The sequence below is a fragment of the Chionomys nivalis genome, chromosome 6 (genome assembly GCF_950005125.1).
Source record: "Chionomys nivalis chromosome 6, mChiNiv1.1, whole genome shotgun sequence".
Taxonomy (NCBI): domain Eukaryota; kingdom Metazoa; phylum Chordata; class Mammalia; order Rodentia; family Cricetidae; genus Chionomys; species Chionomys nivalis.
Window position 1 is genome coordinate 97,776,464 of NC_080091.1, and position 23,732 is coordinate 97,800,195.

The window sequence follows — 23,732 nt, forward strand, 5'->3', positions numbered from 1 at the left end:
TCATACAGAATACTTTTATGTCTTAATCATTCTTTCATTCTGTCATATATATAATAATTTTTTTTTCATCTAAGGAAGTGGAAACAGAGCAATACTTCACTCTCTTTCTGCCAGCATTGAAGGATCGTGGATATGATGGATTCTTTTCTCCAAAGTCACGTGCCAAAATCATGTCTGAGCAGGAAAGAAAGCATGTCGATGGTTGTGCAATATTCTTCAAAACGGAAAAGTAAGTCAGGAAAACAAAGCTTAGGGATGTACCCTTAATGACTCTAACTTTCTCACATCTACAGTAGCCTTTAGTGGGACGCTAAAAAGGTGAAGCTAGAGATTGCAAGTGTTATAAAAGTTAAAACTGTTTTCTTAGGAAATATACTGGAAATGAAGATATTTATTGTGTTATTATATTTTTATTGGCAGATTAAAACTTTGAGATAGATTTGAAGATACAGTTTTTAAAGTATTTTCATAAAGTAAAACCATAGTTTATATGTGAAGTGAATTAGTACCTTTGAATAATAACTGTGGATTTCTTTCTGAGATTTCATTTACATAATGAACCTTTTCGTCATTTTTAATTATTATTTCATATCTATTCAATTATTTACTAAATACTTAATTGAACTTTTTTGTGAAAAGTTTGTACTAAGCGTGAGTAATTCCTAATCTCACTAGGACTTCAATATAACAGGAAAAGATAGGAATATAGAACAATATACATACACATATATGTATACATATATAGTATGTGTATATAATATATGAAAGTTGTAGTTATATGGATGAAGAGGACAGAAGTGAAGCATATGACTTTGGATGTGGGGAATTAAAAGATAAACACCAGTTAGTAAAAGAGAAAATGAGTGGAAGTGAGAGAGGTTGAATTCCATATTTAGCGCTTTGTACTTGGTACACTGACAATTATCTACATAGATGATAACCATATCCTCATTATAACAAAATCAGACAGTTTTATTTTTCTAAAACCTTATCTTTCCATCATATATACTATTTTTATGTGAACAGAATCAGTGAACTTGAAAGATATTTGGCCCACTTCTCATTTGTATGTACCCGGTTTCTTGTCTTCCATGAATTTTTAATAAACATGAGCTCATTTAGGTAAGATGTAGAACTCTATAACACTTAATGCCAGAATGTATATAGTTCCTTGTTTTTTGAAAATTATATTTTATTAGATTAAAAATCCCTTTCTAATTATTTATATGGATTGTCTAAACTTTTAAAGTAACTCAGGTAGATACCCATTTACTTTTTTTTTTTTTTTTTTTTAATGTAGATAATGAAATCAAGACACAGGCAGACAGGTTCAATGAGCAATGCTACATGATAGCTCTCCCTTCATAGTTCACACCATCAACTTCTGTAACAATGCAATCTTTTGGCATTTTGTTTCCACTCTGGTATTACTTTTGCTTCTTACAAGCATACCTCATTTGGAAAAATGCTTGAATTGACCTTTATTACCAATGTTCATAGAAAAAAATTTTTGACGCACCGTAAACTTAAATACTATGTGGTAACAGTAGAATGTGTCATTAACATCAGGTTATTTTCCAATCTGCCTGCTTTCCTCTATCCGTGCCCCCCCCCCCCCCTTTTTTTAAACCCAGTTCTCTTTCTCCCCTGATCTCTGTCTTTCTAGACAGGGTCTTTATTTTAGCCTTGAGTTCACTAATCAAGTGTTGTGACTACAATGCTTGCCACTGTACCATTTCCTCTTATTGCTTTACAGATAATGTAGAAGAACTTGTTTTAAAAATCATTCCCAATACAGCCTGAAGGGAGAAATTTAAATTCCTTGATAGTTACTAGAGGTGGTTCACGATTTGAAATAACACATAACTGCAATATAGAAAACTTTAACCTTTGGATAGTGGCAGATTCATTCTTAAATTATGAAAGCCCCGTGAACTGTTTTTAAAAATGAATACACAGAGATTATTTTCTTGCATTCTTTCCATCCTCAGCTTTGTCCTTCCTGAATAGTATAGTATCATGGACTCCATAACAGTGAATGTAACACACTGTTTTATTAAACTGTTTGCTAACTATCCAGGGACCCCCCCCTTTTTTTGTGCCCCAATATTTTTATTATTATAATTTACATCATCCTCCAACTCTTGCCATGTCTTTCCCCTTCCCTACTCCTCTCAAATTTCTAGCCTGTTTCTTTAATTTTTACTATCACATATGTGTGTACACACATAGGCACATAAATGTTTAAATAGAACCTGCTGAGTCTGTTTACTGTTGCTTATGCATATGTAATTTCAGGACTGACGACTTGGTATAGGATAACCAGTTCAGGAGCTCAGTCTTCAGGAAGACTGTTTCTCTTGCTTTTAGCATTTCATAGTTGACTGTAGCTCTTTGTCTGGGGGTGAAGCTTCAGGGACCCCACTTTTATTTTCTTCTCCCTTCATGGAAGAGGTGGTAATAGTGCAACAACTTGGAAATCACTTGTTTGCTACTTAATTAGCTGCATGATCTTAAGTAAGTTATTTACCCTTTCAGATCTAGTTCTTCACGTGTTTATTTTACCTTGTAAGAAACATTTTTATGTTGTTTACAAAATGAACAAAATAAAAGTGATAAATGTAGAAGAGTATTTTGATTCCATAAGCATTTTCAAAGTCTCTTAAATCAGTGAAGACAGTAATTTTTATCAAAATACCCATTTAGTGAAAGAATGGAATACTTTTGGTAAAAGCTAGGACACAGGTTATAGACATGTAGAGAATTAGAATACAACGAAACATTCTAGTGATTTTAAGATGGGAGGAGGTTGCTGACTATTGAGTCACACTGTAATTAAACCTAGTTTTAATTTGACAATGCTCATTGGGACCTCAAGATTTGGCAGTACCTTTTAGGCATTATCATAAATACCATTGTTCTTAATAGTTAAAAATACCAGAAAATCAAATTCTGATTGATCAAATGCCAGAAGTGAGTTTTGCTCTGTCTTTTATGTCAAATATGACCTATAGTATATAGTAGGCAAACACATACGTGCAGTTTATATGTGAAGTGTGTGTATGTGTGTGAGAGAGAGAAAGACAAAGGCATAAAAATAGGTTTTTATCTAGACAGTGTAGGAAAGGAAGAAGAAGGAAAGCCTAGGTGGAAAAACAGCTTGGCGCTATTAGACATGTTACTGTTATCACATATCACAGTACTTCAAGGAAATTTTTCTATGAACCCTGGTAATAAATGTCAAATTTAATTGAATGACGTAGCCTCTAGGTATTATCTAAGAAAGGCCAGGTGCTTTTTTTCTTTTTATATTATTTTCTTTTTGTATTATTAAATATAGTTTTGTTCTTGGAAAAGGGGCATTCAGAAGTTGTAGTGCCACTCCAATCTGTTACACTTTTGTAATTATTCTCATTGACTCTAGGTTATTGATTATTTTGATTGCCTTTATTAATCTGTGAATTTAATGAAGTCTTGATTTCTGGCTCCTAATGCTAATTTGCCATCAATTAAATATGGAGCTGGATAAGTGGCTCATGTTAAGAGTGCCTCTGGAGTTGCAGAGTACCTGGCTTTCTTTCCCAGCTCCCATGTTATACAGCCTACAACCACCAGTTCCAGAGGATTGATGCCCTCTGGTCTCTACAGACACTGTGCACACATGGTACACATAAACTCACATAGGCACACACACATACACATAAATAGAAATAATCTTTTAAATAGTATAAAGTTGGGATGTAAATTGGTTTTATGCCAAAGTTCTACTTTTCAAATGTGAGTTAATAAAAATTGTTTTATCTACTATCATTATGGACCTTAAATTAATAAAGGGTAAAGAAATGCCTTCGAGAGTTCTCAGCACTTAGGAGGCAGAGCTAGTAAATTTGTTAGTTTGGGATCAACCTGGTCTACATAGTAAGTTCCAGGCCAGGTAATTCTACAAAGACCACATCTCTCTCAAAAACCCAAATAAACAAAAACATTAAATGTTATACAGACACAGACTAGTGTTTGCCTTATGTTTCTTCCATATTTATTTCTAGTCTGTAAGTTTGCATTTACTAAGTTTTCTTACATGCTGATAGTTGATAAGACTCAAGGTCATCTTTTATATATTTCACGCTGAATATACTTTTAAGAAATTTACAGAGGAATGATACAGAAAGGAAGATACTAGTTAACTTTTGGTCCCATACTTTTTCCCTCCCCCTTCTGCTCCTCCTCTATTCATATTTCTTCATTTGGATGTATGTGGGATGGTTAATGTCAGCACACACACCATTGACTATGCACCATGTGTGTAGAAGTTATTAACAGCTGGCAGGAGTCCATTCTCTCCTTCCTCTGTGGTGTAGATTTTGGAACAAGGATCTTTACCACACAGAGCCATCTCTCTTGTTCATACTGTCTTCTCGATGGTGTTCAGTGTTCTTTTCACTTACAGATAAATTTGGTGAAGATTAATAATGTAAATCCTGTTTTAGTTGCTCACAGTTCGTGTTCATTGTTGTCTTTCTAGCTTTAGAGTCCTCACATGGCAACATAAAACATTACTTCTAGACTGCACAATGCTAAGAAATTGTTGCTTGTTTAAAGGCTTGTTTTGAACATGTTCTCCTGCACATGAGGCATTTGTCATCTTTCTCAAATATATAAGGTTTTTAGATGCTGTTTTATTATAGTTTTGGTATTTTAATCATATCATTCTTGATTATATGTACTTTTGTATACCCATTTGAGATTTTGCTTAAAATCTTCAACAGGGGGAACATGCAGAAAAATTCTTATGATAAATAGCATCAGGAATAATGTTTATAAAGCAGAGTACACCAATCAGAATATAAATACTAAGTGAATTTTAAATACTGAAAAAAATGACAGGCTTAAGATTTTAAGCTTTTATTTAGCTTTAATAAATAACTAGAAAATAACTATAAACCAGTGCATGTTAGTTGAAAGGAAAATTCTAATAGAATAGAGGAAGAATGCTATATTTCAGAAATGTTTCCTGTATTGCATTCTGTACACCAGAAAGTAGAAGCCACATGGAGCATATTTGGTATATAGTGGTGGGGAGCAACATAAGTGGTTGTGTTATTAGTGTTGTAAAATATAAGAAGATTGTATTATATTTATTTAGAGACTCAGTTTCACTATGTAGCATTGACTGATCTGGAACTGCCTGTGTAGGCCAGGCTAGTTTTGAACTTAGAGATAGCCACCTGTTTCTGCCTCCCAAGAGCTGAGATTAAAGATACATGGCACTGTGCCTGCCTCTTATTTTTATTTATGTGTATATGTCAATGTTATGTATGGTGAGTGCCCATGGAAGCCAGAAGTGTGTATCAGGTCCCCTGGAACTAGAATTATAGTTGGTTGTGTTGTGTCTGATGTGCATGTTGGAATCAAACTCAGTTCGTTTGGAAGAGCAGCAAGTGCTATTTATCTACAGTCTACTTAATTGCTCCTGTTTATTGATAAAGACCATGACTGAAAGCAATTTAGAGCAGGGGTTTTATTTCATCTTACCCTTACAAGTGACCATTCATCACTAGACAAAGTCAGGACATGAAACTTGAGGCAGGAACTGAAGCAAAAACCATGAAGGAACACTCCTTACTGGCTTGCACTCTATGGCTTACTGTTTGTTTTCGTATACCGCTCAGTAGCACCTGCCAAGGGTGACATGCTCCCAGTGAGCTGGGTCCTCTCATATCAACTTGTGAATAGGCAGCCTGATAGAAAGAAGCTTTTTTTTTTTTAATTGAAGTTCTTTCCAGTTAAGTGTATCTTGTATTCAACTGGTAAGACAACCAGTACAGTTGGCTTCACCAAATTTACAATTCTTAAATGTTAGCATTAGATTTTTATTCTATCCTATCATTCTGTTATACTTAAAGTTTGTCACTAAGGAAAGAAAAATGCTATAGTATAGAAGCCATCATCACACATCACAGAGAGCCATTTCTTTTTATAGCATAATCTATTTTTTTGAACACTTACACATAATTACAGTCTTTCAGTAAAAAGAACTAATCAAATGTGATAATTTTTAGCTGGGAAATAGGTTGTATTCCTGCATTTTCTTGACAATTATCTTGATACAGTATAAAAATAATTGCAAATGGGCCAGATAGATTTTATTCATTCTCTTTAAGTTGGTAACTCAGTTAAGGTGGTGTGCACCTTTAAATGTCAGGCCGTCTAAACAGTAGCTTAAGCAAATGAATTTTCTCCTACATCAGGCAGTCTAGAAATAGAACTGGCTCAGCTGTTTCTCCAACCTTACAAGATTGGCTTTTACTCATCTGCTTGGTTCACACTTGATTATTAATCCTTTACGTACTAGCTAGAAGGGGATATATATTTCATCTTTTCTAGATGTGACCTCAATAAAGTGCTTATAAAAGTCATATTTCTTATTTCCAGAATTATATCACATGGCCATTTGAAACTAGAAAGTGAAAGAGATTATCAGTGTCTGTACTCATGTCCACTCCCACTTTTAATGTCTTAGCATGGCAGTATAACTACCTAAGTCATCTAAATATGTGTGCCTTTTAGGTTTACATTGGTGCAGAAGCATACAGTGGAATTCAACCAGGTAGCAATGGCGAATTCAGATGGCTCTGAAGCAATGCTGAACCGAGTGATGACAAAAGATAACATTGGTGTGGCTGTGGTCTTGGAGGTCCACAAGGAGCTCTTCGGAACAGGTGAGTATCTTCTAAACAGTGTTAAAGATTCTAGACTTCCTTATCTCACAACAAAAGAACAAAACCTTATTTATTACAAAATTAGTTTCTTTTGAGAACTGTTGATGGAGATGAACAAGAAAATAATACTAATTATATAAATTATCATTTATTTCTTGTGATTTCCTGACATAGTCTATAATTTCTATCATTATTTTTACTTACAAGGTAATATCTGCCTTTTTTTTAACATACTATTAATTGAAAAAGTTTTTTGAAATAGGGATGTTTTAGTTACGCTGAATTAGAAATTGCAATGACTTAAAAAAGCTTCATGAATATGAACCCTTTATTTTTAAGGTTAAATAGTTGGCTTGTTTTCTTTATTTTCTTTGTTAAATCTCAAGGCTTTGTTAGGGTGAGAACGACATCTTTTATCTATGTGATACTTCCAGGGTTTTTAGATTATTTATAGCTTCCCTGACAATCAGAAATTCATTGTGTACTTGGCATTATCAAGATCTTTTGTTAGCCTCTCTCCTGCCTGCCTCGGAGCACTTTATTACTTATTAATGTTTCAGGCAAGAACAAGATGGTGGTAAGACCACATCAGCGCACTTCTATTCCTGTGCTGCCTGTGGAATAAAAGACTGTCTTGAGTACTAGTTTGAATTATTCAGACTATACATTTTGTCAGATTTCTTCTTTCTACAGTTTTTCAGTTTATTGATCATTAAAAAAAATCAGCCTTTAATGTAAGATTTCATATTTACTTCTTTTTGGGAATTTATTTGGGTAGCAGATTTGCTTCCTTATTCCATTTTCTGTAGTTTCATACAATGTTGCTGATTTTTCCTATTGACCTTTCACTATTCGGCTTGTGAAATGCAAGAAATGTGAAGTGGCGTGGCAAGAAATTATTTATTGGTAATTCAACTGGAAACATCTTTCACTATGTTATTATGCTAATTATATAAGAAGCACTTAAAAGTGCTTGCTTGGTCCTGTAGAGATGGCTTAGTAGTTAAGAGCATGCATTGTTTTTCCACAGGACTAGAGTTTGGTTCCCAGCACCTACATTGAGTGGTTCACAGCTCCCTTTAATTTAATTTCAGCTCCAAGAGATCGAATACCCTTGTCCTGGTCTCTACAAGCACTGTATTCATGTACACCCTCACACTCTGATACATATAATTTAATTTTAATTTAGTTAAAATTAAAATAACTTGCTTGCTTAAACTAAGAACTCAGTAGATGAAAAGTACTGTAACTCAAATACCTATTATATTATGACATAACGTACAGTGTAAGCATATACAGCAGGAGTCAGCAAAGCTGTTCTGTTAGGATCTAGATAGTAAATATTTCAGACTTTTGGGCCCCACAGGGTCTGTTTGAAAAATATAAAACTACCTTTGGTTCACAAAGGTTGCAACAGAAATCTGTAATAGACCAGGTATATTCCATGGTTACAATATTAACATGATCATGATGAATAATAATACCACAATTTCCAGAATTACCTTTTAGCTTCTCAGATAAGTTTGAGATTAAAATCAATATAAATTTATAGGAAAGAGTAAAGAAGTAGCAATGGATCTTTTCCAGAAAACTTTTAAGGTACTACTCTTTAAGAAACATAAACATAACTTTCTACATTTTCTTTTTTATGTTTAAATTTAGGTATGAAGCCGATTCATGCTGCAGACAAACAGCTTCTTATAGTGGCAAATGCCCACATGCATTGGGACCCAGAGTATTCTGATGTGAAACTTATTCAGACCATGATGTTTGTGTCAGAGGTTAAAAACATTCTGGAGAAAGCCTCAAGTAGGCCTGGCAGCCCAACTGCAGATCCTAATTCCATCCCGCTGGTGCTATGTGCAGATCTTAACTCATTGCCAGATTCAGGTATTTACAACATATTTTCCTTGCCTTCAATTTTGTTTTTAAATCCTGGTTGAAAGGCCACCTATCTCCTAACAGGGCTTTTTCTTCTAAATTAAGGAAAACGTCTGTTCGAATTTCAGGGGATGGGGTGAGATAGTAACTAATTGAAAAAAGTTTAGTAAGGAAACTGATTCCAAAGGAGTGGTCAAGCTTAAATGAAGCAAAATGATTGCTTTTGTAGCTTTTGTACTTTACCACTCCTACTCTTAACTGGAAACATGGTGGGAGCTGTCATCAGAACGTGGATGTATAGAAGAGGGCCAATAATTGAAGTGATGGCTTGGAATTGAGTGATAGAATCAATGCTTTCTAGATTATAATAAGAAGGAAGCTATGGGAAGAGATACCCTCTCTCACTCTGCTCTGATCTGCCAGGGCTACCCACTAACCAAGTCCAGCTAGAAAATATAGGGAAGGATTTGCATCCATGCAAGATCAACGTCCTGAGGCACAGAGGTCATCAGAGAAGGGAGAATGTTCTGTTTAGAGAACATTCATTATGGATAGCTGTCTCACTTAATAATCTTGGCAAGTTTCCAGTGATCTTTCTGTACTTACTACTAAGTATAGAAGAATAATCAAAATTCTAGTAAGATTGTGTATCACACCACTGGACTACTTTATGTCTGAATTTCATCTTTGGAAGACAGAGTTCTCCATTGTAGATCCTAGATTTCAAATGTAAAACAAAAGGGTATAATAAAAGTCTTGTACTATTAGCAAAACATATTGTAAATATTACATATTATTATTAAGGTATTTAATCCACATCCCCGGTAGAGATTAAACTCAAGACTGTTGCATGTTAGGCAAGCATTCTACTGCTGAATTATGTCCCCAGCTGTCATCAGGGTAGTCAGAATAGTCTCTCAATAGCAGATATAAAATAAATACCTATACTTGGAATTTATAAATAACCAGCCTAAGAAAATATGTTGTTCATTGTAATTAAATGCTGAAATCTTTGCAAATATTTGATTTTGACCCCTAGGCCAACTAGCACCTTCTTTCTTTCCTCTGCCTCTCTCATTCTCCCACGTGTATATGCATGAATACATGGTGGTATGTTTGTGCATATGTGCTCACACACTCCCCAGAAGTCAACGTTGGGTGTTCCTTGGGTGCTAGTCACCTTGTTTGTCACACTAGGTCTCTACCAGCCTAGGGATCACCAAGTAGGATATGCTGGCTGACCAGTGAGCCGCAGTGATTTGTCTGCCTGTACATCCTCAGCACTGGTGTTACAAGAGCTCTCCACTATTCTCAGTTATATTTTCATGGGTTCTGAAGCATGACTCAGATTCCAGTGCCTGTGTGGCAATCACTTTACTGAGCTGTCTCTCCAGCCCACATCCCTCTTTCTTATTCTATACAACTCTAAAAACTGCAAGTGTTTCTTGTATTATTTAATATTTTCTTGAAATCATTTATAATAACTACTAGCATCATTGTTACCATTGCATAGTTCACTGCTCAAAGCATGGTTGGATCCTGGTTCTGCTGGCTGACCAGTGAGCCGCAGTGATTTGTCTGCCTGTACATCCTCAGCACTGGTGTTACAAGAGCTCTCCACTATTCTCAGTTATATTTTCATGGGTTCTGAAGCATGACTCAGATTCCAGTGCCTGTGTGGCAATCACTTTACTGAGCTGTCTCTCCAGCCCACATCCCTCTTTCTTATTCTATACAACTCTAAAAACTGCAAGTGTTTCTTGTATTATTTAATATTTTCTTGAAATCATTTATAATAACTACTAGCATCATTGTTACCATTGCATAGTTCACTGCTCAAAACATGGTTGGATCCTGGTTCTGGGAGTAATTTTATTGACATCATTAAATTGTTTGCCTAACATAATCGTAACTGCTAGATAAGTTGCATTTACTTTTGAGTTATTTACAACACTTATATTCATTTTACTTCATGTTTTGCTATCATTCTTAATTACTAATAAATTAATTTAATATTATTGCTAACTAATAAAAGAGTAAGACTTTTTCATGTTTGTTAATTCAGTAGAAACTTTGAAGCTGCTACTCTTTTCAACTTTTTAGACACATTAATACTTCTGGTCTCTGGCATATAATATTATTTAAATTCAAAATGTTCATTATAGTTGTCAGACAGATAATGGGGGGTGGGTGAACTGGAGAGAGAGCTTAGTGGTTAAGAGCACTGACTGTTCTCCCAGAGGGCCATGGTTCGATTCCTAGAGCCTACACAGTGACTTAAAACCATCAGTAATCTTAATTCCAGGAAATCTGATAGAACTTCTTCTTGCCTGAGGGGGCACTAGGCATGCATGTGGTACACAGACTTGCAAACAGAACACTCATATACAGAAAATAATAATTAAAAATAAATAATGATACTTCCAAGTTAACTCTGAGTATTGAATTATTGAGAATGAAAAGTCTAACATTCTTTTTTATATATCCCTAATGTTGTTGATTATTGTAACTACTGCTAAAGACATATGTCTTAGGGCTTTTATTGCTCTGAAGAGACACCATGACCATGGCAACTGTTACAAAGTAAAATATTTAGTTGGGATGACTTGCTTACAGTTTCAGAGGTTTAGTCCATTATCATCATGGTGGGGAGCATGGCAGCATGTAGGCAGATAGGATGCTGACTACAACTTGATATACAGGCTAAAGGAAGTTGACTGAGACACTGGACAGTACCCTGAGCATAGGAAACCTCAAAGCCCACCTTTGCTTCCTCCAACAAGGACATACCCACTCCAACAAAGCCACACCTCCTAATTGTGCCACTCCTTATTGTATGTGGACCATTTACATTCAAACTACCAGGAGATGGTGGTTTTGAATAATATTAAAAAAACACGGTCAAGACTTCTGGTAAATGCTGTCTAGGTTCTAAAAATCATCTAAACCCAAAGAACCAAGATTGACAGTATACCTGGATGGTCCTGATACTTTGTTCTGAAATTGACAAATACCTTTCAGTGTGGTTGTTATATGAAATTATTAATGTTTAATTTTTTAAAAAACCAGCAACAGGAACACTTTTGTTTGTTTTCCGATACAGGATCTCATTATACAGGCCTGGCTTGCCTGGAGCTTTCTATATAGACCAAGCTGTCCTGGAACTCAGAGAAATCAGCCTGCCTTTCTGCTTTTTGGGTACTAGGATTAAAGATATGTACCACCAAGCCCTGCTAAGAGTGTCATAGGACTTAACCAAGCCTCTCTAAATTTGGTGTGTCTGTAAAGTAAGGCTTAATACAACTTTGTACTAAATATTAAAATACAGTGTTCCTTTCTTTATTCTGCTAGGTGTTGTGGAATATTTAAGCAACGGAGGAGTAGCTGACAACCATAAAGACTTCAAGGAACTAAGGTACAATGAGTGTCTTATGAACTTCAGCTGTAGTGGAAAGAATGGAAGCTCAGAAGGGAGAATCACACATGGCTTCCAACTTAAGAGCGCCTATGAAAATAACTTGATGCCTTATACCAATTACACCTTTGATTTCAAAGTAAGTAGCAGTCTCTGGGTGGCATATGAACTATTTCAAATAAAAGCACGTAAAAAAAGAATATAAAGCCATATGATTAAGAGTTTGCAGACCTAGAGAGATTGCACTAGCTGTTCTTTCAGAGGACCTTAGTTTGATTTCCAGCACTTATCTGGCAGCTGATAGGGCATTTGATGCCATCTTCTGACCTCTGTCACCGCCAGGCACCCAAATGTTCCACAGACATGCATGCAGGCAAAATATATGTACACATGAAAAAATAAATTATTGATTCAAAAACAAACACACAAAATCCAGTCAAAAAAAAAATGTCTGGTTTGCATATACAACTAAAAATGAAATTTTGTTGGGTTTTGTGTTTATTATTGATATCATTCGAATTCTTTTTTAGCTTTCATTTGTTTACATTTTAGATATTAGTGATAATAGGTGATATTTCTAAAATTTTTACTTGTCAGTCACTGTTGGCAGAACTTGGGTATATATTAATACAGTTAATTCTCACCTGTTTACCACCACCAGTGCTTAGCAAGAACTTAAGCACTTAATATAACTATGGCTAAACTCACCTGGAATGAATTTATATAGTATTCAGTCAAATTTTTTTTTTAATATCTTATAATTTCCCAGGTTTCTTGTAGGGGTGGAGTTACAGGTTGTGCTTAATGTCAGGCTTATCCATGTAGTACTACTAGTATATTCCCAAGTCACCCATGGAACTAGTTTTTAAAAGGAAAAGGAAGTCTTAAAAATAAGGGAGCCTGTTGTTCATGTTCAGGACAAGATACTCATTGAAAGACTGGTGGCAGTCTCTCTGATTACTCACTTCCCTTTGCCTGTTCTGATCGTTTCCTATACTTGTAGCTCTTCTTTTTACCTCTGTCTTGCTTTCTGCTATTTCCAGAATGAATTGCATGTCTTCTATCCAAAATATACATGTGTAGATGTAGAAAGATGTTTAGTATATAAAGCCTAGAGAAGTTATAGTATAATACAAAAGGAAAATTATTAAATAGGTTCATTCGCATCTTCAATAACCTGTTCCTATTTTGTTCACTTTTCTGTTTGTTTAGTTTTTTGAGACAAGTTTCTCTGTAATGCCCTGACTACCGTTAGCTCACTATATAGATCAGGCTGGCTTTTAACTCAAGAGATCCACTTGCCTTGCCTCCTGGGATGAAAGATTAAAGGTGGGCACCATTATGCCTAGCTTCCCTTTTTAATTTTTGAGGTTTGTTTACTCCTTTCTAAGCAAAAGTAGGAAGGAGAAAAATCTCTTATGTTGATATTAGTCTGCTTTCATAGTTACGAAATGAGAACTAAAACTGCTTAGAAGTTAATGTAGTTTTACTGTTAGATAACTATTCATTGGTAGATTGTATTGTTTTGATAACTCATACATGATGGTGTGCAGTAAAATACTGAATTAACTTTCTAGGGGACATAAGCCTTGATTTGTAGGGTTTTCCATGGGTTAAGTACTTTTTCTAATCTAACTTTTGTTCACATTGTTGAGAATGGTACCATTAAACTTGGCAATTGCCAGCTCTAACATATTACTGGTTTTTGCAGTTGAAAGATACACTTCTATACTTTGTGATACATAGTTTATTATAGTTTAAATCCTGTCTTTAAATTATAATGATATATAAAACATTTGCTAGCATATCTCAGAAAATCTGTAAATAAAGTTTCCCAAAATAAGTGTGCAGTAATTGGGTAACTATTATTGTTGTCTTGGTCTGTGAGTAGGTTAAGAGAAAATTTTATTTCTTCCTTACTTTTTGAAAGCTTACTTTTTACTTGTCTGTGACTATAAATTTAAAAAAAAAATGGCATATAATTTACCATATTCTTCTTGCATTAGGCATTGTGGCACATACTGTAATCCCAGCACTTGATAGGGTAAGGAAGAAAGATCTTGAATTCAAGCCTAGCTGGGTTTTATATATATAGCAAGTCCTTGCTACATTAAATGAATGGATGAGTGGATTTCACATGTAGAAATATTTTTTTCTGTTTGGTTGTGGACTCTCCTGATATATGTAAACATTAGATTAGGTGGAATCTATGCACGGCCTGGGACAGTGGAGACACATTAGTTTTGTTATCTGTTAATCAAACAATCAAATCATCTAGCTTCGGAAATAGAACAGATGTTATATATACAGGATTTTGTCTTCATGTGTGTGTGTCTGTTTCTACTAACTGATACTTTTCTTTAGTGCCAGGATTTGTAGAAATGAGTATTTTAAACTAAGCAAATTAGGACAGTTAGCTTTATAGTAGCTTGCATATATGTTAGATTTTACCAAACCATGTTATTTCTTTATTCAACCACCTTTATTCATGTAATAACCCATTAAAGATTAGAGCCTTGCTTAATATACAGTCAGGATAACAGGCACCAGGAATACAAGTTACTTAGCTATTTAGCTTTTCCAAATTAAGGATTGTTCTTGTTTTTTTTATGGCATTTTTCTCATTTTCTAAACATATTTTTTTCTTTCTCCTCCCTGTCACCCCTATTTTCTTCCCAGGGTGTGATTGACTACATTTTCTATTCCAAGACTCATATGAACGTGCTTGGTGTCCTGGGGCCTTTAGATCCTCAATGGCTGGTTGAGAACAACATCACTGGGTGTCCACACCCTCACATCCCTTCAGACCACTTCTCACTGTTAACACAACTTGAACTTCACCCTCCACTCCTGCCTCTTGTCAATGGTGTTCACTTGCCTAATCGGAGGTAGTGGAGTACAGCCCCGCCAAGACGGGGATCTGTTGCTATGGACCTGTACAGTTGTAAATCAAAGTATGTAGGAGTGAAGTATGGCCATCCTTAAGCTGCTGCTTCAGGTTCCTTTCATTATGTGTTTGCTATAAGACTTTGTATGTTTTGTGCATATTGATATCATTTGGCACTAGGGCTGGAACCAAAGTATTACCGTCTGTCTATCCAAACGTTTAATATACTTTAAAATTGGGTTTATTTTTTTCCTATTATATTAGAAAACAGCATTCGCAAATGTTAAATCACTAATCTGAGGCCCAACACCAGTGTTCTTCTCTAAAAACAAATACATTCTATGGAATGATTTCAAATAAGCCAATCATTTTTATAAGAAGTGATTTTTACAAACTCCAAATACAAGATTTTCAATTGAATTATGGCATGCCTTATAGGAAAAACTTCTTTGAGTTTCTGGTTTCCTTTATAACAAGCTGATCTTTGGCTCCCAAGTCATTTGCACAGTAACAAAGCACTTAAATTTGCTTGATTTGTACATTAAATGTGATATAGTCACTAGCCATAACAAGATAATTTGATAAATGAAAATAATTGTACAACATGCTTTCAAAGTCAAGCATTAGTTTCTGACAGTTTGTTGGCCAAATGCTGGTTGTTTTGTTTGAGGAATCCCCCCCCCTTTTCCTTTTTGGTCTGCCTGTTATAATTTTTTTAGAAGTATTAACTTTAAGCCCACCTCTCCAGTCTATTTATAAGGAAATAGCAGATATATACTGCCATACATATTGAAAGTAGAATTTGGTATTTTTAGGATGCCCACAAAATTAGTATCTAATATTTGTCATTTTTCATGTCCATTCTTCTTTGCTGTCTGGTTGTACTGGAAAAAGATATGATCCATATCGTCTTTACCACTACAGTTTTAATGTTTAAGGAAGAAGATTACTGAATGAAAAACCCCTGGTAAAAGGGAAAGCCATATAATGTTACACATGTTTTCCAAAGTAAGTTAAATGGCTGGTTTGTTTGTTTGTTTGTTTTTGATTTATTTTGAGGTAACAATGGAGAGGACAGATTTGGGGAAGTAGTTGAAAACTTTGGATCATTTTTTTTCTGACTCTAGCTGCCAAATGGCCATCATATGCTTTTAATCTTTGTTGCCATATCTGTCTAGATTTGAATTGAGCTACTGGTTTATTCCCAAAGTTTGATGCCTCTAGATGTATTGGAAACCAACCCCCCTTTTGTTGTTGTTGGCCAGGAGGGGCCACTTAAAATCTGACTTGAGAGGCAAAAAGCATAAGTAACCATTTTGTGGGGAGAAAATTAGTTGGCTGCTTGATGTTAATTATGGCACAGTAACATTGAAAAAGGTTGTGTCTGTGTTTTTAAGTTTTTCTTTATTCTGCTTTTTTGCTGCTATAAGAGTTTTCTGAAATTTATATTTTAAACTTTTCATGCACTTTACTGTTTCTAGTATCAAAATGTGATATTTTTAATAAACAAGAAATTTTCCATTATGTGAATGAAATTTTAAAAGAAAATAGCCTATATTTGTGTCTCACTAATATATAAAGTACAAGTCAAATTTAAATTATTTAATTAGTTTTAAATATATACAAATTGTCTCCTCTTTCAAACCTGACATCTTAGGCTGTTTTATTAGTCTTAAATAATACATTTCCTGTGGTTATTTTATACTAATTTCTTCCATAGTTTACTGATCAGGCTATATAAAATATTTCCCCAAAGGGTAATTTTAGTGGGATGAGGGTGGTGGGATGATGTAATATCACACAGGATTGCATCCAGAAGAGCTCTGTAAAGCTTAAATTCCCTTTTAAAAGTGCCTAGTGACAGAGGCGTTGTCATCGATTGTAATTGGAATGTCAATATAGTTCAAAAAAGTTTGATGTAAATAAAATACTCTTTTAAAAAATGTTAAAGTACCTAAATAAAAAAAAAGTAGAAGAAACCCTTGATGACAGATTTTCCTCAGTGTTCAGGTATCCCTTCTTATATACCTCAAGCATCCAACATCTAGCCATGCAAATTGATTATCTGAAGCATAGTACTGGAAAGTAGAATAGCATGAAAAACTTAATTTTGTGGACATTACCTTTTTTTGTAATCAGCTACTGTATGTTTAGTTGTAGATCTTTTGTTTCGGGTGGGTTTTCTGCTCTGGAGGTATATGCACTAACAGAACACTCTTCTTTCATAGACGCATGTTAATTAGCAATGTGAGCAATATTTCCTACCATACTTCACTCCCGATATTTTTTGAGATGTTTGTATAAAATGAAATTTAAAGTTCACTTATGATTGTATATGAACCACAGAGGAGCCCATTTATTAATAAAAAAATCTTTTTTAAAAGTTAAATGTGGAGGGGAAAATAAAAAAATTGGGAAACATTGTAAACAGCTTAAGTTTATTTTGTGTATGATTGAGGCACTCTGTTGCAAGAAGGTGTGTAATTGGGTCTCTCTGCTTCCAAATGCACTCTTTCAAACCATTCATTATCCTGTGTATTTTAATGTGGTTTTCTTAAATGTTGGTAGTGCTCTGTTGAGGTAGGTGATTGTGTTTTGTTTTGGGTGACACACACCTAGGGCATGGTAACCCAAACTTCATGTGCACGGTTTCCCTTTAGCCTCTTGCCTAAATTCACACACTGTTTCCCCTTTGTAAAAGGAGTGGTATCTAGTTTTGAGCTGCCAGTTCAGATGATCAGAAATGCTGCTGTCCTCAGCATTGTCTTGCTAAATGCATGCCATTTGGAACTTTGGCAGTGAGAAGCCCAAAGGACAAGGTGAATGACATGGTATATATTCGTGAAAATGAATCATATGTCCTCACATACTTTCTAGTTCTCAGAATAAGTTAATAAGCTTTATGCCGTTGGGCTGCTGCATATTTTATCTGATGATAAAAGAAAATTTGGGCATTTTTAGATTGTGCTATGTATTTTTTTAACTGTTAAATATGATTTCTGGTAATTTTCTTAAGAACTGGAGTGTTAAGTTTATTAAAACGGTGTTGTTTGAGGAAGGGGAAACTGCACTGTTTGCCATTATAACAGTCATACAAGTGCATGTCAAGTCACCCACTGTCAAGCATCAGTACCCTCCTCATAGCTTTACACACTTTGATGGGGAATATTGCAGCATCCTCAGGACTGACATCTGGAAAAGGCTCAAATCCACTTACTGCTCCTTGCTTGTTGACTTTGTTTTACAATATTGTGCCTGGTGTCAACTTTTAAGCAACAGCACTGCCTAAAAGCAAGCAGAGAACAGAATCCCAGCACCATTCTGTAGGCAACTTTTTAGAATTCAGATACAGTAGATCTGTTCAAGATTTATGGTGTTTTATGTAAAAAAAAATTTTTGTACAACATAGCTAAATATTTTTGTTTGATTTATTTGATGTAAGGCGTGTGAACATTCATTTGAATATCACATGTTAAAGTCAGGTATGGCACAATGGGTTCTGAGACCAGCTTCCCCTACCCTCCCATTTGCCTTCTTCTAATCTCTTTATTTTCAAATTACGTTTCTGATATCCATAAGCAGATACTCAATTTTACTAATAAGCATCCTTTGTGAATGTATTTCAAAAGCCACTATGTTTTAGTGTTACAATTGTAGAAATATGAAACTTTTTTTTTTTGTCTTAAAGTCATATATCACTGAGAAGGGAGAAAGCTGAAAACTAAGACTCATATCACTTGAATCTGTGGCAGATTATGTTAAAATTGAGGGTGTGGCACATTAAACCCAGAACATGGACAAATTTGTGCTCCATTTAAAAATTCTGTCTCCTGTGTATGTCTTGCCAATAGGTGAAATTTTAAGTCTGCATTCTATTTCCAAGAATTCATAAATATTACACTATTACACAAACCACCTGTACACTCAATAGCAGATAGCAAAGGAAAGGGAAAGCACAAGGAGAAATAGGTTGAGTACGTGTATTGAAGGAGCCAGGAGCATAGAGCTTCATTTCTAACACAAAATTAGATTTCCTAGTGTTAAAAGTTGACTGTGTTCCAATACTGATTTAAATTTTAATATTTTATATTCTCAGTTTCTGAAATGTTTTTAATAGCTTTGCAAAGTATACTAACTGGTTGGTAGCTTCAGTCACAAAAAAAAAAATCCCATAAATTGTATTACAATAGTGGTCCTGTAGCAAACAAAATCTCTGTCACATATTCAAAGTAACATGTTTTGACTGAAATGTGAGCTGTCATGTTTGTAGGGTTTTTTCTTCTCTATTCCCATAAAACCCAAAGTAACACCTTTCTAATGTGTTAAAAGATTTGTTACCAACTTTCCGTTTAGTTTGTATCATATTTGTATGACTTTTGTCTATTAGAAGTAGATAAATTAAGTAGAGAAGTTAGACTTATTTTTCTAAATCAGGAACTTCAACTGAAGTTTTGAGTTTATAGACAGAAGAGAACATTTATGTCTGTGATTGCTCTGGATAATTTTAATTCTGTAATTGCACTGCAATTCTCAAATTTAATTTCAAACACAAGTAAATGCTACTACATCTTTAACTTCATTTACCAAAGTTATAGCCTGTTTAAGAACAGGATGCCAAAAGCATCTTTCGTAATTGTCAACTAAATGCTTAAAAGATAAAAGAAAATCGTTGGGTGTTCTGAGCAAAAGCTGCAGAAAGAGGAGGAATAGGAAGAGAAAGTCAGGAACCTGTTCAGGATAAGGAAGAACATGTGTACTTCTTACTTTGACTAAATGCATTCCTGTAAATGTCTCAGTTAAAGGCCTGTAGGAAAAAATGGCTTCCCAAAATGTTTTAGTAATATAATTAAATAATATAATTATTTCTTTTGGCATAAGTTTGGTTTAACTTGGTTTACGCTAGACTTGGTTTATTCTTGGATCCAAAGGAAAAACTGAAGTAAGATAACTTTCAAAGGATATGAATTAAGGGCATGCCTATGAAATGTTGATTTTTTTTTTTTTTTTTAATGGCACAGCCTATAAAATGAATAGCACTGAACTGGAATTAGAAGTTTGTCATCAGAAATCGTATGCCTCTAGGCATGGTAGCAATGGTATATTCACTTTTCAGAATATTTGAAAAGGAATCATTTGGCACCTATTACTGGTTATTTTCATCAGCAAGAGCCCTGATTTTTATTTCCTTGTTTATATTATTTGTCACTTCTAAAAGTATAGGACTCCTGGTAGCCCTCCAAAAAATGATTCTTTCTTGCTCGCTATTTTAGAGCACTGACATATTTTCTTAGCTATCAATTGTTCAGTGTACCACATTTGTTTAATTTGTGTGTAGTTACTTGAGTTCAGAATATTAGCTCAGCGTTGGTGTGCCAAACAATGACTTTGCTTCTTACCAGACAGACTTAGTGTCCTGCTACTGTTTCAACCTTAATGCGGTAAGTGATGCAGTATGTGAATTGCTCCTTATCCAGAAACTACTGTCCTTTCTCTGTGCTTAATTTGCTAAAAGTATATTCCCTTACCTTGAAATTCCTGAGCGGTGCTCTGCCATCTTTTGAGAGGGGTTTGGATGGCTGTTCCTGCACACTGGATCTGGAATTGTTCAGTGTTGAGTGGCAGATTTCTTAAACACCAGCAGCACTGAGAAGTGCACTATGGGCATTCGTACAGGTGCCCAACTGCAAACAGTTCTATCATCCAGGAGAAGCTGAGGTGTCGGGTTCAGTAGGAATACTTGGAGTATTTCAAGGAGGGCAAATGCTTTATTAGCTCTGCTGAAGTGGGGTAGCATGTTTTGCTTTTTTTGTTTGTTTGTTTTTCCTTTTTTTAAAGAAAAAATATGTACACTTTTTTTTCTCTTTGGAAAGGCCAGGCTATTTGATTACATTCACCAGAGATTAAGTTGTATCTTATTTTCAACTGGGTAAGTGCCAAGTAGTTATCCATGACCTTTCCACTCAGTTTACCATTTGACTAGGGAAGGAATTATTTATTTTTATTTCCTGGCATTAAGTTGACTAATTTATTATTTTGCATACACTTGAGTTATTCTGTGTCCTATATAGTGGTTTTTGTAACTCTTACAATGGTATAAAAGCAAAGCACATGATCCTGAAACTACGCAAAATGTTTTAGTAATTTCCCCATGAATACTTGGTTATTTCTATTAATACCATTTTAAGTAAATTCTACTATTTCAAGTTGTGTATTTAGTTTTAAGAAAAAGCCAAGCACTAAATGGACGTATTCTGATGATCATTTACAGTCTAAGCTTTTTTATTTTTTATTAGAGGATTCAATGAAGTGCCATGTAATTGTAGCTTACTAATAATTAATGTTTGATAGACTGGTTCTGTGATATTCTTGACATTTAACTCTTGTCATCACTGGAGAAGATGGTTCTACTCTCATTCTCTGATAAAATCACCAGCTGCTTTATTTTTCTATTTATTAAACAGTTAATAAGGTCTGGATCTTGACCGAAATGCTTAGCTGAGATGTTTTTTCATAGTAGACACTATAGAAGATGTGTGTGAAAAAGGACACAGTTGGGTGGTGGTATTCTTTTTCATTAATGTGAACATTGACTAAACAAAGCAGTCCTGCCTTTTAAATCTTGTGGCAGCTCAGAAGGGAGGTGCTTAAGAACCTTAACTATTATGTCAGATGACAAAAATTTTTTTTTTTCCATTTTGGAGATTGGGTACTGCTCACACATGATGTATAGGGCTAAATATATGCTTGTTTCCTTGCACCTGTGTACTTTCCCCTTCTCCCACTTTTCCTTTCCCTGTAGGCAATAAATGGCCATTTTGCAACTGCATACTTTTGTCTTGGTTTTTGATTATTTGTGCAATGCTAAGTTCCTGCTTTGGGGTGGGTACTTTTCTTGTAGGGCAAACTAGGAAACCAAGGTGATTTAGCTAGAACAATTTCAAATTCATACTTGAGTATTTTTTTTTGTTTTACTTTTTTGTTATTTGGTGAGATTTACTTAAGTATTTCAAATAGGATAGATTTTGAAGTTATGTGACATACTTTACCAGAAGAAATCAAGCAAAGGGACTTACTTATAATACTCCGAGTTTGTAGCAAATGGTATGTGATGTTTTAGTTTCTTACCTTGGTGCCTTGGTGACCATGGAAGTTTATGCTGAGATGAAGCTTCTCATCCTATGTCCTTCAGTGCCTGGTGAACAGAAGTCTCCTGATAAGCTTTAGGAATGTACTATGAATATGAAGCAACTGCTAGATCTTAGTGCCATTAGTCTGACCAATGTGACAACCGTCAGACAGATAAGCAGAGTTAAATAGACCTGAACAAGCTTGATAGGTTAGGCCTGCCAAGACCCAAAGCAAATTCATTCAGCGTTGATAACACATCTATAAAGATGATAGACTCCTTGTCCTCCCAGAAATAATTTCCCATATATTTTATTTATGACACAAGAAGATACCCAAATGTTTGAGTAAGTATAAAAAAATAGTTTTAAATCTTAGCATCTGGGAAAGAAAGTAAGAAGAGGTCATGCAGTATAACTAGAAATTCAAAGAACTGGATATATTCAACTGAAAACTGATTTTCAGGTATGAGTCAGATTTAGAGAGGAAATTGAAGTAACCAGCTTAGTATTTGAAAGGACACTTAGATTATTTTGGAACAGATTGCTGGCATCCAAAGAAATCCCTAGGCTACAGAGCGCAGTGCCTACTTCCTTGGCATTTAAAGGTTTGCTACAAGCCTGTAGTTGACCCTGGGGCTCTTCTCAGAAACCACAATGTAGACTGCCTCTAAGAAGCCATTTATGAAGTGGATCTTGATATTCAGGTTTCAAATTGACTGCCTCAAGAAGCTCTTAAGATAGGACATTGGAATCATTCACTGCGTGTTTGTGCACTTTATGGCCTTGGGCAAAACAGGCTTGTTGGTAAAGTTGAAGCAATAATCTTAAATCTTCAGGGATTAGTTTAGTGTGCTGGGGATCCAAACTGAGGTCCTTGTTCATGTATAGAAAGCACTCTTACAACTAAGCCATCATTCCAGCACCCGACCCATTTTTAAAAATTGGACCAGGACAAAGCTTTGGACAAAGTAGCTAATAGTGTTTTAAGTGATCTAAGCCTAGAGACCTGGAAAGAATGAATTTAGGGAAAATGAAGCAAATCCGGGGAGACGTTTTTTAATTCATTATCTCTGTGGGCAACAGTACCTTCTTAGAACTCTGGGGAACTGGGTAAAATGCTTCTTAACAGTTTTTGTTTTGTTTTAGAGGAATGGGAAAGAGAATTTACTTGTGGAGCCTATCTACATGACACATGAGTACTTTGGGTGTTGATTGCTCTGTCCTTGTTTGTGCATACATCACATCCAGTTGTCTCAGTGACAACAGAAATGGAGTAAGAGTGCTGAAAATGAACGTATAGCTGAGGCAACAGAAAGAATAAAGTTATGGTGTGAGGCTGAGCACAAGGGAAATCTACCCCTGAGAAGTTTGGACCCGTTGTCTACTCTTAATCCATCTCAGATGTGTTAGTACTATCTCTAGTACTCTGCTAAAACATTGCTTTGCTTCACCAGAGAGGACCACCCCATCAGTTAAGGTACAGTTACTTGGGCTCTCTAGTCCATAAATAAAGTCCACTTTTACGTTCTGCTTTAGTTCCTAAAATGGTAGCCTGGCTCTTAAAATTGGTTGGCTTTGTCAACTGTTTTCTTTGGAGGTAGATACTGTTAATACATTTTTTTGTTCAGGTGATGTCGTTAAGATTGTGGGTCTTCAGTGAGAAGAGATGAAGGAGAGCAAGCACAACTCTGAGCAGCTGCTAC

General features: G+C 35.1%; 1 protein-coding gene across 5 annotated transcripts in view; it reads left to right on the plus strand.

The window, feature by feature from the left end:
• Cnot6l (CCR4-NOT transcription complex subunit 6 like) overlaps window positions 1-21,707 on the plus strand; it is an 82,716-nt gene extending 61,009 nt beyond the window's left edge. For all 5 annotated transcript variants that reach the window (XM_057771534.1, XM_057771532.1, XM_057771530.1 and 2 more), the window contains 5 exons: window positions 75-229; window positions 6,568-6,719; window positions 8,382-8,609; window positions 11,952-12,154; window positions 14,695-21,707. In XM_057771534.1, the coding sequence (XP_057627517.1) occupies window positions 75-229; window positions 6,568-6,719; window positions 8,382-8,609; window positions 11,952-12,154; window positions 14,695-14,907 (951 nt within the window). In that variant the 3' untranslated portion in view covers window positions 14,908-21,707. The remainder of the gene's footprint in view (window positions 1-74; window positions 230-6,567; window positions 6,720-8,381; window positions 8,610-11,951; window positions 12,155-14,694) is intronic.
• The last annotated feature ends 2,025 nt before the right edge of the window (window positions 21,708-23,732 follow it).